The 14,856-nt window shown below is 46.2% G+C and overlaps 1 protein-coding gene across 4 annotated transcripts in view; it reads right to left on the minus strand.

Moving 5' to 3' along the window:
* Window positions 1-9,369: 9,369 nt before the first annotated feature.
* LOC122368365 (protein draper-like) overlaps window positions 9,370-14,856 on the minus strand; it is a 62,069-nt gene continuing 56,582 nt past the window's right edge. For 2 of the 4 annotated variants that reach the window (XM_043342251.1, XM_043342245.1), the window contains 2 exons: window positions 12,135-12,242; window positions 9,370-11,709 (listed from right to left, as the gene is read on the minus strand). In XM_043342251.1, the coding sequence (XP_043198186.1) occupies window positions 11,567-11,709; window positions 12,135-12,242 (251 nt within the window). In that variant the 3' untranslated portion in view covers window positions 9,370-11,566. The remainder of the gene's footprint in view (window positions 11,710-12,134; window positions 12,243-14,856) is intronic. The other 2 variants (XM_043342259.1, XM_043342267.1) reach the window with 1 other exon arrangement.

A 14,856-nucleotide genomic window follows, 5' to 3' on the forward strand; every position in this document is an offset into this window, starting at 1 on the left:
GCCGCCGAAGCCGGCATATTTTGCCCGGAGCCGGAGCCAGAGCCGTCAAAAAAGGGGGCGACTCCGGCTCTTTTTTTTGAAGAGGAAAAAATTATTGACCTAGTTCGGTTTGGCAGTTCAAGGCCGTAAAACATGCGGTATCCAAAATATGAAAATAGCCTTGTTATGCAAATACAGAAGCAACGTGCACCAATCTCATCGTCTTTTTCTTGCAATCGTAGGGGAGAGAGGTCATATTGCGCCACCTTAACCCTCGCCCGCACATGCCATTTTCCCATCCTAGAACGCACATGGGGGGGGGGGGGTTGCCACCCCCCCCGCGCCATTTCGTTCCTGTTGGAGATAGAGCTTAGCGGTAAAGACCAAAAAGATTCTTTGGGAAGAGACGAATCCAATGATACCCAGTTTTACCTTCTCAGGTCAGTCATTGACCTTCCAGGTCAGGTCAAACTAAAAAATGTTGCTGTTTTAGGTCACCGTTGGATATCAAGCGCGCTGCTTGTCATATACCGATGACGATGCCGTTTTCTGGTGCCAAGCCAGCTAGAACCTCTTTGTCACACTACCCGACCAGGTTTTTGCTGCTGAGGTCATCTCAGGTCAAGTTAGGTCAAGGTCAATAATATGTGTTTGTATGTCTGTGTGTGTCTGTGTGTATACTGATGTGTGCACCGATTGTTTATGTGTCCATATTACATGAAATCATGATCTGAGAAGCTTTTGCCAAAAATGTAGTCAAAAAATTTCAAAAAAAGTAAATTCAGCTTGCCTAAAACGCAATTATCTTAGATGACCTAGGTTGACCTTGACCCTGACCTTGACCTCTGTACATCGTCGAACAACATGTTTCATGATAGGTGGGAGGTAGGATTGGCATAAAAGGCCGAAATCAAGGTGTTAAAAGCTCACAAGGCCCATAGCCAACGCAAGATGTTGAGAATTGGCCATTTGGGTCATGACATGACCTGAAAAACAAGGTCATATCTCCGACACCAAAAACCACAGAAACTTGAAATTTTCAGTGGACATCAAGAAAGGATAGAGGAGCAGCTATACGAAAAATCAGCCATCTAGCTCTAAAAATGTTGAGTGCAGAGCAGAAAGACTACCTGGGGGGGGTGGCAACCACCCCCCCCCCATGTGCGGGCGAGGGTTAACCCTCGCCGGCCGAGGGGGGGGGGGCGGGTGCTGCCCCCCCCCTAGGGTTTTTTCGCGATAGCTCCGAACACGCTGGCGATGGAGAGCAGAAACTTGGCATATTTGATCTTTGATTCAAGCCGAATCTTTTGACACCAACCGCATTTTTGGGTCAGGTCAGGTCACTGACCTATGACGTCATAAGTGAACCTCTGCACGGTCTTCAGATGTCGCAACTTCGCAACGCCCTCACTGCCAGAGGAGATGTCACAGGGAAATGAAACTTGCAGGATCTAGTATCCATTATGAGTCTCACAACTTGTATATCTCGGATTTTTCCTAAAGGTCATATGAGGTCAGGTCATTTTCGTGACCTCACCATTATAAGTCAATGGGGAAAAATGAAAACTGCTATTCTGGCGCCGGGAACGATCTCCAACTATCTCAAGCACACAGAATCGTGATGTGATGCACTCCTTGCAAGGTTAGATACGTCACTTTTGCAATGTTGACCTTGCGTGACGTCATTTATGACGTCATCAAGGTCATATTAGTTTTTCGTCAATAACTCTTGATCAAATTGAGCTATCAAGTCAGGAAAGGCACCAATGGACTCAGGAAGACCTGCCGAATCGAATGATATGCGAAATGACCTCTTTCGACCAACTTAGTGACCTGGGGGTGCTGACTTGACCTTGACCTGAGGTCAACACCCTAAGCTGACCTGACCCGGACAAAAAGTATATCATTCGACGCGCCTGAGCGAGGCGAACACGATGCTGCCAAAATCGCGGCTCTGCGGCCGTTTTTTGCGAAGTTATTCACCAAAAACTGAACCGTACCTTGGGGCACTTGACCTGACCTCAGAGGTCACTGGTTGAACTAGGACCTTAAAATCGGGTACCAATCTCTGCGTCTCGTAACGGCGCACACGCTCGTTTTTTCCGCGACGCGCTAGCTCTACCAGGGGCGAAACGGCGAGGGGGGGTCGTACCCGCCCCCCCCCCCCTCGGCCGGCGCGTATGTAGAAAACCAATAGGTCCGGTGAGGGTTAAGGATATCGGCCTATTGCGGCTAAAGTTGACCAGCTGTCATGTTTGATGATATCTCAAATTGTACCTCCAGTTATTTTGGCATCAAATAACAACTCCCAATTAGTATCACACCCAGAAAAATTAACAAGAGAAAAACTTTCCGGCACATCTGCAAAGGGCGCTTTTACGGACTCCCCCATCAAAAAGCGCCCATGCCTCTCATGTAAAAGCGCCCTATTAAGAACAACGGTTTGCCACCTAACTAAGTAGCCTATTTGAACGTGTCAGCCCATTAACCATTTATGCTGTGAAGGCTAAGGTAATGGTAAGGTGAGCGCTCTAATAATCAAAGTGTTCAATGAAATGTGTCCCAACCACCAGATGCTGTTTGTCTGGGTTGAAGAATAGGGCGCAAATAGGGTGGGCGCACCGCGCAATTACGAATGGAACACATTTTTCATGAGCTTCAAATATGGCGACGACGGCGAAGCCACGGTGGTGATAAACTTTCAAAACTACCATTAAACGAGCAATTAACAATGATTATTAGTTGAATCACTATCTCTAAGATAAACCATGACACTAGCAAAGGTCGAAATAGACTGTTTCGCGTAAGAAAATAGAGGAAATCACAAAAAAATGGTCTGCGAGAAAGCTGAGACACCTCACCTGCCCCCGTGGACCGGAATAAGAGCGAGTTATTGGTGGTGAAGTAAAAGGGGATGTACGGAGCCGGAGCTGGAGCCGATTTTTTCTCCGGAGCCGGAGCCGGAGCCGGAGCCGTTTGAAATTTCCACGGCTCCGCATCCCTGGAAAATATCGTTAACCCGCGCCCCGTTGAGGTCTCGCGGGTTCCACGTCCTGCTGGGGGGAAGGGGGGGGGGGGGCAAAGGGCCCCCCGTCGTATCTCCGGAACCAATAGCCGGATCGGACAAATTCAAATGGTATTCGAAAGAGCTCATCGAGATGCACAAGATAGGATATCGATGACCTTGATATTTGGCCTGTGACGTCACAGGAAGGTCAAACAAGGTAAAATCAGTCTAATTTACAATGACGAGAAGTCGGTCATAAAAATGAAATCCAACAAAATGAGTGGATATGATGCATATGATAGATCTGGCATGTGGATTGTCACCTGAGTGGATGATGACCTGTGACGTCACAACAACAGAGGTCAGCCTCGACCAATCAGAAAACACTTTCTTGAATCGTAAGGAAAGGCATGTTAAATTGTGAATATTCAAGTCTTTATGAAGACATGTCATATATATGCAACCACAGAAACCTCCTTTATCATTTTTTTACCTATGACGTCACAGGAAGGTCAAACGAGGTCCACTTGTGCCGGTTTACAACGAAAAACAATTTTTACGTAAAAGTGACTTTACTCACGTAAAAGATCACATTAAGTCAGGAAGAGGTTAATAAGTATCATAAATATTACTCCTTATTGATTTCAGGTACAAATACCGACAACACCTATTGTGGCGTCATAAGAACAGTCGCTACTTTTTCAGTCATTCAAATAGTAATAAATAAATAAGAAATAGTAGTCTATAAATAAATAAATAAATAGTCAAATAATTCAAATCTCTGGCAGTTTAAGATATATTTTGTTAATTTTTGGAATGTGTAAGCCCTCTGACAGTGACATATATTCCGATTTTTTAAAATTTCCTGAAACTTCGAAAATATCTAAAGAAATCTAAATATTGAGTTTGAATATCCCTAGATCTAGGGATTTTGATATTTTGGAAATTTCGAGATAGCCATCATATTTGCCATGCTTTTTGATACACACGGTCAAATTTTTGAGTCGCTTAAATGAAGCTCTGATTTTCTGTGATTTGTTTCCCGTGAACAACTTTTCGACGAAAAATCGCCGAACATGACCTCAGGTTGACCTCTATAGCTCGTGACCAAAAATGCCCTGGGACCTATTTTTTTCAGGAATTGTTTGAAATTGTTGTCCGGAGAGATACTGAGAGTTTCAAGTCGAAATTCGCCGCCGTTTTTGAGTTACCTGCGAAAAAACACTGAGAGGGGGCCTTTTGCCCCCCCCCCCACCGGGTCGCGGGTTAAAGGCCTGTTGGTCCGGTCACAGATGTTCCCTGATTCACTGCTGCGGGCCGGGCGCGCTATACACTAACCCTAACCCGCATTGGCCTTTTTACAGCATCTGACGGATTACGGGGGACCCCCCTCCAGCCGTTTGGGCCCTGATCGAGCTAGAGCTTCCCGGAAAAAAGGAGCCTATTGTCCGTGATGAGGGAAGTCGATACTACCTAAATATAAGTTCCTGGACCAATGCGTGACCTTCCGGGTCAGGTCAATGACCCAAAAGTCGGAAAAATCGGCACCTATTAGAACTTTGTAAAGTGAGACTGTTTCGTTTTTGTCCTAATTACTAATTTCATGAAGTTATGATCAATGATGGTGTAGGTATTCAGGCATTTGTGCTAGGTCGGGTCAGGTCAGGTCAGGTCAGGTCAACCAGTAGGCGTTCTGCCAGCCGTCCATAGTCAGTGGCGCGGGAACCGGGGGGGGGGGGGGGGGCTAGCGGGGGCTGAGCCCCCCCCAGCTTTTCGGCTGGGGGCTCGTAATGTATTTGAGCCCCCCCCCCCCCCCAGCTGGAGGAATCGAAATCGGAAATCTACCAACATAATTTCATAGATTCATACATAGGCGCGGGAACCGGGGGAGGGCACAGTGGGGGAAGCTTGCCCCCACAACTCTGCGGCCGTGGGGGCGGTGCCCCACAACTTTTCATGAGGCCAGGAACCGTTGGGCAGCTTGTCCTCCCCAAATAAGGGGTTGTGGGTCACAAAGGAAGAAAGCATGTTAGTGAAAAATCCGCCTCTTTCACTGGCTCGGCAACTCATTTGGCAGATTAAAACCTTTACTCCAGGTTGCCAAAACGGTAGTTTCTTCACTCAGCTGAGACGGAATACCTCACTTTTTTGTTTTTTTTCGTTTTTTTTTGTTGTTGTTGAAAAGGCCAAAGTCTGAAAAATAAGTGGCCTAAAACCGGTGAGAAAACTAGATTTGGGGGTACCCTAGGTTGATCTCTATTATGTTCAGCCCCCCAGTCTGGAAGAGGTTCCCGCGCCACTGTCCATAGTAGGTGTCATGCACCACTGACGGCTTCGTAACATGTTACATAGGCATCAAAATTCAAAACTACTAATCAAATATTCAAATGGATGGTAAATTCGAAATCAGCTCAAAAACCTTTCTTGAAAATATGGAAAACATGAAAGAAAGAACCAAAAGGTCATCTTAGGTCAATGACCTTGATCTGACCGTCATGTGACCTTGATACCCACAATAATGCGTGTTACAAACATCATTTCACATATTGGAGCGTTTACAACCTCAAAAGACTGGAAGCGCACGCGGATAACATGCGCTGAGACATAGGTGTCGAATCGCAATTCAGCCTGACATGATCCCGAGAAACAGGTCACAGGCCAAAAGCCATTTGGGTCAGGGTCATGCACTTTTTTAGGGTAGGTGTATGATTAATTGACTCGTGGGTGTCAAAAGGTTCGTCACGATCAGCCACTTTTTGCGCAAATTATTTGCAAAAAAAAAAAAAACGACGGAGGGGCTCATTCGACCCCCCCCCCCCTATAACCGCGAGGGCTAGTTCGATATAAGTTTGTAAAAATACGTGGTGTGAAGTTATGAAAATATGACTGGGTAAATCAAGACGATGCCGGCGACTCTTTCCGTAATGATACGGCTGTGTGTCCGACGACACGTTGCGCCTGAGGTCTCCGACACAAGAGCAGCAAGGAACTTTGTATATGCTCACCATGTTGAACTGAAATGTTCACCCTACCGCCCATCCCAAGGCCAATGGTGTATCAGTGTATTGGGTGCTTCAGCTGCTGGTATGCGCGGTGACTGACTTGTTTGTTTGGTCTAGATAAGATATTGCACTACTCAACGCTCACGACGAAAGCCAATGTCTATCCTCCATATCAAGACACTGGCTCAGTCACATCGGTGACATTTATGCGGTCAGACGATGCCTCCGTAGAGGCATACACACACAATATCAAAACATACTGATTGAATAGTCTTGTTAGATACCTCGGTGGGAAAGAGCTGCTGAAGGAGTGATGATTGATTTGGAACATAAACCGTCCCGTTAACCCGCGCCCTGGTGGGGTTTGTTTATAACGCGACCTGGTAGGGGGGGGGGGCTATTCCCCCCTCGTATCTCCGAAGCTACTTGAGGGATCCGCAAAATTCAAACGGCGTTCGAAAGCCCTGTCAAATTTGTCGAGAAATATCCGATTTCATTGACCTCGGGGCCGCCGATGACGTCACAGGTCAGGTCAAAGATGAAATGTTTTGCCGTTCACGGGTCTTCTAGGGAAATGCGCTATAATGGGCATTGATTCGATGCAGCTCGTCATGGTGAGTCTAATGGTGGTCTTTGTTTTGCGGTAGGTGATCTAGAATTGCAAAAAAAAAAATGAGTTCGAAAATTTGACGTCATCAATTTTGAACAGTGTTTTAGCTATAACTTGGCAAAACAAAAGAGGTATCGATCTAAAATGTGGTATGTGAATACTGAATAGGAGTTAATAGGCGCTAGTAGGTACATACATATATTTCGTTTTTTTTTCGAAAATCGAAAAACTAACTATTGAGATTTTTCGGCAATTATATCCATTTTTCCATTTTTGAGGGTCAAAATCTAAAAATTTCGAAATTTAGAGATAATGGCTTAGTAACCCTGGCAATTCTACACCTTTTATGTATTAACCTTCGCCCTGGCAGGGCATTTTTCATAACGCGGCCTGGCGGGGGCGGGGGGGGGTCGATGCGACTACCTTCGCGATTGGCTCCTATGGCACCTAAAAACACCAAATTTGGTAGGTATGTGTCCCCCCGGAATTTTCGCCCTGTGCAAATTTGGTTGCTCTAGGTTAATATTTTAGGTGGTTTTGGGAGGTATAAATGTAAATATTTGGCTAAAACAGGTCAAAAGCTTTTCGCTTATACCTTTTGACCTAATTAACAGAGAGCAAAAACAAAAGCACCAGTGAACTCAGCACGTCAAGACGCGTCGAATGATACACTTTTTTGCTTGTTTAAGTGTACCTACTTAAAAAGTTAAGCACAACTTAAGTACAACTTAGCGACGAGGCCCTCATCGCCATTCCCCCGCAATCGAGGATGGCCGCGCATCTCCGTTGTTTCATGCCTGACTGTGACTATACCTAAGGGTCAATGGCTATGACCTGGTAAATGCTAGATATAGCGCGGCTTGTCAAGGGGGCATTCCACGTCAAATCAAACACCGAAATCCGTCATCCCCTTCGATTTTTCTGAAAATTTGTAGGCAGACTGGGCATGGTTCAAAACTGAGTTACGTATAATATTTTCGAAATTTGATAAAGTATCGCTGAGATATAGGTCATCGAATATAGCCAAAAATGCCACACATCAATGTTTTAAATGTCTATAACTCTGGTTCCTTTTCTGGTATCAAAATGATATTAACAGGGTCTTGTAGGCAATTGATAAGGCTTTGATTTTTAATTATAAAATTAAATTGAAGTGACCTTGAAATGCATTTGACCTTGAATCAAAACAGAAAAATTTAAATAGCAAAAAACACGTCACCTTCGATTCGGTTAATTTTTACATATTATGTCCGTCACAATGTTCCTAACCATCTGTGAAAAAAATTGGAGTGGGCCATTCATAACTCTCGCGGCAAACGCCGTTTTCATGCATCGACATCACGCAACCGCGCGTGACCTTGAAAGACAGAGTCAAGACATGCTTGCTTGTGTACACTTCTGAAATGAATGATTGCTGATTAGTGATATCCCAAACTCTGCGAGAATGGAAATACATAGTCATCGTAGTCAAGCATTCAAGTTACATAGTAAAAGTGTCTCAGGCAAACGGTATTTTGCGGTGAATTTTGAGCCGTGTGGAAATGCATCATGAAGCCAAAAATTCAACGAAAACATTATCACGCAACGATATCTTCACGTCTTTTTATCTTCACTATACGAAAGAATATACATTTTTGAGTATGTATGGGGAATTTCTAGTTAATCCAATAATAAATATGGCAGTTAGAGACCTGCTAAGAGTAACATGTCGCCGGCTGAGGCGGGATCGGCCGACGCGGGAAACGCAGCAATCACAATTTTGTGTTTACACGTTCATATTTCAATTGTTTACCAACCGATTTTCAAAATTCTTACACCATAAGATTGCCTGTACATTTCTTAGTCTTTTCACAAAATTTGACGCGAATCGAACGTAATCAGCGGTAAGGAGCACGATGTAAAGACGGAACCATTCCGTTCCGTCCCGGCACAGTCTACAATTCAGGCGGCGGCTAGCGGCCGGCGCCGGCTGCCGAGTCGCCGCGTCGCCGCGGCGACAGGATGTTCACTTTACACCGCTATTACTAGACCAGTTGTGAACCGATTTTCTTCTTGCTTACACGATGAGATGTGCAATTCAATTTTGGACAGGTAGCTATAATTAATTTCGCATTAATACTATGAGATATTGGCGAAAAACAGGAGGGGTGGGGCGAAATTCACTCTTCCCCCTCCACTGCGCGTGCTAACATACGTTTGCATATGTGCCATTTTCTTCAAAACTTATGAATGGCCCACTCTAATTTTTTCACAGGTTGTTAAGAATATGGTAGGCAATAACATATATGAAAATTAGCCAAATCGAAGGTGACGTGTTTTTTGCTATTTCAATTTTTGTGCTTAAGAACAGAGTTAAGCAAATTTCAAGGTCATATATTTAAGTAGTTGCAATTCTAAACAAATGCTTAAGAAATTACCTAAACAGTAAGGTTTATTTCATCCAAATCAAACAAGTACAACCAAAGTTATGGTCGTTCAAAAATATAAAGATGCAACATTTTGTAAAAATTCGATGCCCTATATTTAGAAGACCTGTGGTCAGAATGTGCAAAAAACATCAATGTAATGTTCGGGGCGACACAGGAACTCGCTCACAAATTTATAATGAAATCGCTGATGGTAAGGTGCAAAACAGCCGATTTTTGTTCGATTTGACGTGGAATGCCCCCAAGGCTTTATGGTTCTAATTGATATTTGTTATTTGTTGCTGAATCTGTAAGTCTACGGGGTGCACATGTTGAATAGCAATCCCACAAGAGCAAAACACACTGTTACAAAACAAATATATTTACACAATAATACACTACCTATAGTTGTGAACAGGAATGCAAAATTACACAATCCATCCCTGTTTTTGTGCATACAAATTGCATGACCGTTCTTTCATACGGAAGAATGGCGGGTGAAAACTCGATAAACAAGCAACAACATGCAAAATGATTACAGGTTATCGTAAATATACTGTGTTGCACTATTGAATACGTCAACGTGAATCACAATCGTACATTACCTTAACGACTAATAACAGCCGGCATACAACACTAAATGGGATTTTGGAGTCCATCCGAGTCAGGAGGTAACATTGAAATGAGTAGCGGGACTGCTGATTTGCTACGAATTGGACACGAAGATAACGAATGCGCAATGAAGCATGTTTTTACGACTTAGTTGGTGAGCATTTTTACAAAAAAAGCAAATAGTATATGACGGAACAAATCAAAAGCATATCGCTTGTAGTCATGGATAAATTTTCAAGAAAAACTTTAAAAATCAATTCCAGGTAACGACTACACACAAAAGCTAAAGATGCCCGATCCCTAAACCTGAGACCGGCTGGTTTCTCCCAGCGTTATAATCACGCTCATGCCTACGATAATTTTACATATTACCATAGACCTCTGTACACCACAGAGGTCCATGATATTATGGTGTCTATGGTGTACAGAGGTCTATGATATTACATTTTAGATGTTTCATGGTAGACATCTAGTTTAGGTACTTGCATCATGTTAAGAATTTTAAACGATTGAAGGGAAAAAAATTACACCTTTTTGGTAGCAAATAAGACTTCGACAGGGAATACCTTAGCCCACTGTGGTTTGCGACAGCCGAAATTTAGCTGTTTTACTTCAGGAAGCCGATGGGAGGGGGGAATTTAGCAGTACACCGATTGGCAAGTTACCGAGGGAGTTTAAACACATTTTATACGATGGATATTCATATACAGCAGACACCAGGACACCTCGTTCACAATCTTAAGCAATTCTACACAATTCACATGACCCCATATATCAGCATCGCAAAGACACAGCAAAGTCCATGTCAGAATGGACATCTTAGCGAGGAACCTCTCGCAGATATCGACACAAGTCACTCACATTTGCACACTACCTTTCCCAAACCCCAGAACCAAAGAACCCCTAACAAACCCAGCACACAGTTCGCATATATAAGTTGCATAGCGATGGTGATGGGCCGGCTCCGATGGCGCGGAGCCCGGCTACATGATATGGACCCGCCACAATGATGCGCTCGGGCAGCACACCGACACACACACACACATACAAACGGTAACAATGGCGACACATATCACAGAGGGCACGCGGCATAGTTGGTGAGCCCTGGTCTCCGTCGGCGACAGCGGGAACATACCGGCCAAGTGTTCAATCGAACATATCCAGATGCGCAGCGAACTACAGCATATGGGGCACAAGGGAATTTCTTCCCCCTGTTATAGGTAGGTATACCAACCGAAAATACGACTTGCGCTTTCAACTAATCCTCATGTAAACGAAAGGACTACCTAGATGTTGTGACAGGTTGTGTACTCGGGTGGTAGCGCGTGTCAACTACCTGCTTTGTATAACAGCAGATTGCAATGAAAATATAAAAAGAGTGGAAATAGCAACAAACTGTTCCACGCATAAAAAGGCCTCGTGTAAATATTGAGACCCTCACTGAAGAGCCAGTAAATAGCGGTCACCGGGCTGAAAAAAAATCAGCTGAACCAAACATGAATTCATGCACTCATTTGAGAAATCCGCTTATCTTGAGTCTGTTGAGACGCATCCAATCGATCGTACAACTGCATATGTTCCATGTTCCACTAACTAGACACCAAGAGTTCAACGCACTATTCTCGCATTTCTGTCCCAGCTCATCACCGTGTCCTGCAGCAATATGTGCAGAGCCGAGCCCTGCCGCCGCTAAAATGTGTCCACGGAACGCCACTGTACGTAAGCTCAGAAAGCACGAGAACCGAGTTCATCAACGACGATGCTTCTTATGGTCTTTGAGCACAAAACGGTCCGCCAGCAACACTCAAGGATCCACCTTTCGACCGCTTGCCGGCAAGTCTTATTGACGACCCCGCACTCCTTGCGGATGGCATGGGATGCACCTGCCTATCGCTCTCCACATGCCAAGTGCTGAGTCTGTGAGCGGACCGAGCGAGGCCCGCGCTGGTGGCTACGAGCCGCCGGTCGACTCATTGTCCTCGTCACTGTCCGTGATCTTCGACTTGGACTTGCGCAGCGTGCCGTCCATCTTGGTGTAGTTGGGCTTGGGGTCGTTGGTGGCCCGCGCGTGGTCCAGGCGGTCGTACTCGCCATCTGAGGGAGAGGGAGAGGGTGAGGGGAGAGTCAGGCACGGTAGAGGACCTTGGCATCAGGACCCGACCCGAACCGGGAATTTACGAACACAGTGGTTAGCACGACACTTTGCACAGGATTGAAATTAGGCATTAAAAGAATATAGACTTACATCTTTGAACACATATCACTAGACTAACTAGAAAACTGCAAAAACGGCAGGTATTAGTCACAAATGCACACTATAACACAACATTAACTATTTACAACAGATCAGACGTAAGATCGAAATTGCAAAAGCCACAGGGCGAGCGGGGTGTCGTGCATCAATTAGCGGTGCTGTGGGCCGGTGCACCGCTGCGTGGCGGTCGGGAGGCGACAGCAGTGCTGCCCGGAGGGAGGACGTACCGCCGACGGACGGCGTCCGCCACGGGAGCCGCACCTACCTGGGCTGAGGCCGGCGGCCTTCCCCTCCTCCCCGGAGAAGCTCCACTGCACATCCAGCTGGTCGGAGGAGCGCCGACGGGCGGCGGCCAGCAGCGGACTGCCCGCACCTGCGTGGACAGACAGGCGCCGCGCCGCTCTCACCTCCGACCTCTGAGCTCGGGTGTGACCGGACCCGGCACCGGACCCAGCACTGGACCCAGCACCGGGAGACCGGGTCCAGCACCCGACCCAGCACCGGACCCAGCACCGGACCCGGTACCGGACCCAGCACCGGACCCGGTACCGGACCCAGCACTGACCAGACCCAGCACCGGGTGACCGGACCCAGCACCGGACCGCCAGCGGCCCTCCCCGCCACCGCCGCCACATACCGCCGTCACATACCGCAGGGGTGCAGAGGATAAATACCGCGTCGGTAACACCGATCTGTCATGAATGTTTACCGTTTTGGCCGGCAGAGATGCATTTTGAACCACAACAGAACCACAGTGAAGAAAACCATCTAAGCGCTTAGGACTTTATTCCTCATACTTCTAGGGAGAGTCGACATTTTTTCCGATACTTTCTTTACCTTATACCTACCGTGAACTGCCAAAGTAATAAAGCAAAATCAGCGATATATTTCGTTCTCGGGCGTGCCCTCCTACAGCAGCTCAGTGTATACTGTGTAGGTTAATATTGAGATTCAGTGGCATTACTGCATCTGAATTCCGAGCTAGAGCATGAACAGCGCCGTCGAGGCGGCGGTGGCGGCGGTGGCGGCGGTGGCGGCGGTGGCGGCGGCGGCGGCGGGCGAGGGGCTGTCGCTGGCCCACAATGGTTAGAGATGCCCGGACTGTGTGCTCCCACCACCACCAGGTGATGGGACAGGGAGCAGGATGGGACGGGGACAGGACGGACATGGTGAGACCCGCCCACTGCAAAGTTTGAAATGTCACACCACACGGGACAGGATCGACAGGGCAGATGTATCACGGCACACATAGTAAAGAGAAGAAAACCATCAGGAAGGAGCAGCATGGCATCAACTGATGGAGGAATTGATTGGAATTTGAAGATCGTGGTAACGACCAAAAAAAGTTGACGATATTATTTGCGCCAATTACCTGCTATAGGTTGTCAGAAAGCGCATTGTGCTGGCCTGAGCCTCATTTCCGAAAACTGGTGCACTTATTGAACAATTTGTAGTTACTAAAGAGGTTGCAATGAATTTCTGACATCCAATCCTAATCTGCGTCACACCGACTCACAAGACATCAATGGATGGTGCCTGCCACCAGATGGAGACAGACCGAGATGGAAGTAAACAATAAAACCTCTTGAATTACCAATAACGTAAACATGACGCTAATGAGAGGCCCCAAAGGAAGGTAATGTGCTACATTCCTCGCGGAGACGAACGTAATTAATCGCGCACAGTGATACCACTTCAGGACATTTTACAAAACCTGCCCAAGCACAATGACAGCTCATCATTTCACCGATGGCCTGATGACGAAAAAGACAATGAAACACATCTAACTGATGGTGAGTGATTTTAGTGGCTCGTATAGCCCGTTAATTGAGCTTATGTGAGCAGGGGTCAGGCCGTCATTCGTCCCCGTACCAGGACGTGCACCCTGCGCAGAGCGGGAAACAGTCTCGAGTCGTGGGTATTATAGTTATTTTGTCGTTTTGAGCTGCTAGTAAAATACTTAATTAATGATGTCCTGCTTTCACTTGACCTATTTGTTCATCGGTATGCAATACAAAACTCATCCAGGTTAAAGCAATTCAGCGTCAGCAAACATGACACCATTCTAAAGAAGACTAATATAAATGAACCCTTATCGATCGTATTAAAACAAGCCGTCCGTAGGCGGAACGAAAGCGATTTATCTCAAAGTGCAGCCGGTACGAGTTTCTCTCAGCAATCGATTCGACCACTTTGCCCCCGCTTCCTCGTCTGATATCCGTAAGGTGGTATCCTATGAACCTGGTACAGGCGGAGGTGGAAGCAGCCGAACGTCTCAATCACGATGAGGCCAAAATAGTTGGCCGAGATCTCTCCTCTACATACCGTTACGTGAGAGGCGCCAAATGTGCCAGGCACGGGCGGCAGACAGGGCCGACAGTAAGATGCACGCCTTATGTTATTGTTGGCCTCAATTCCGGGCCATGCCAGACAGACCGAACAGTGTCTGTCCGATAGGCCCACAAGTCCCGATAGAACGCTGTGGGCCGTTAGGGAAGGACCGTTTTAGACGCTATCTGCAATAACACCGTAGCTTCCAACCTTATCGACAGCAATCGCCTCAACAGCTCCTTGGTTGGTACTCGACATCGCTGAGCTGTCTCATTGTTACTGTTGGTAGGCAACTGAAATCGATTTCAAAAGAAATGACTCACTCGTCTGCAGAACAGTGTAAATGCACTCTTGATAGTTGATCTCTAACCTTCTCACGAAGCACTCAGGCTGTTGATGAAAATAGTGCTCTTTGAACAACATCTATGGATGTCTGTAACTCAATAAGCACTTATTGTCCCCTGGTATTGATTTGGCTTACCTTTTTGCTATCGGATTCATGAAACAATATTTTGTCTTGTACCTGTTTTGGGGCAGGTTTCGAGCGAAGTTTTTTGCGAAACTAAGCGAGTGATTGCCTAAATAGTAAAATTTAATTCGCTCACATCAAAACTAGCTAACCTATCCTAGTGTTTAGCCTTTCCACGGTCCACAAA

The sequence above is a fragment of the Amphibalanus amphitrite genome, unplaced genomic scaffold (genome assembly GCF_019059575.1).
Source record: "Amphibalanus amphitrite isolate SeventyFive unplaced genomic scaffold, NRLGWU_Aamphi_draft 000032F_arrow, whole genome shotgun sequence".
In the NCBI taxonomy this organism is placed as follows: domain Eukaryota; kingdom Metazoa; phylum Arthropoda; class Thecostraca; order Balanomorpha; family Balanidae; genus Amphibalanus; species Amphibalanus amphitrite.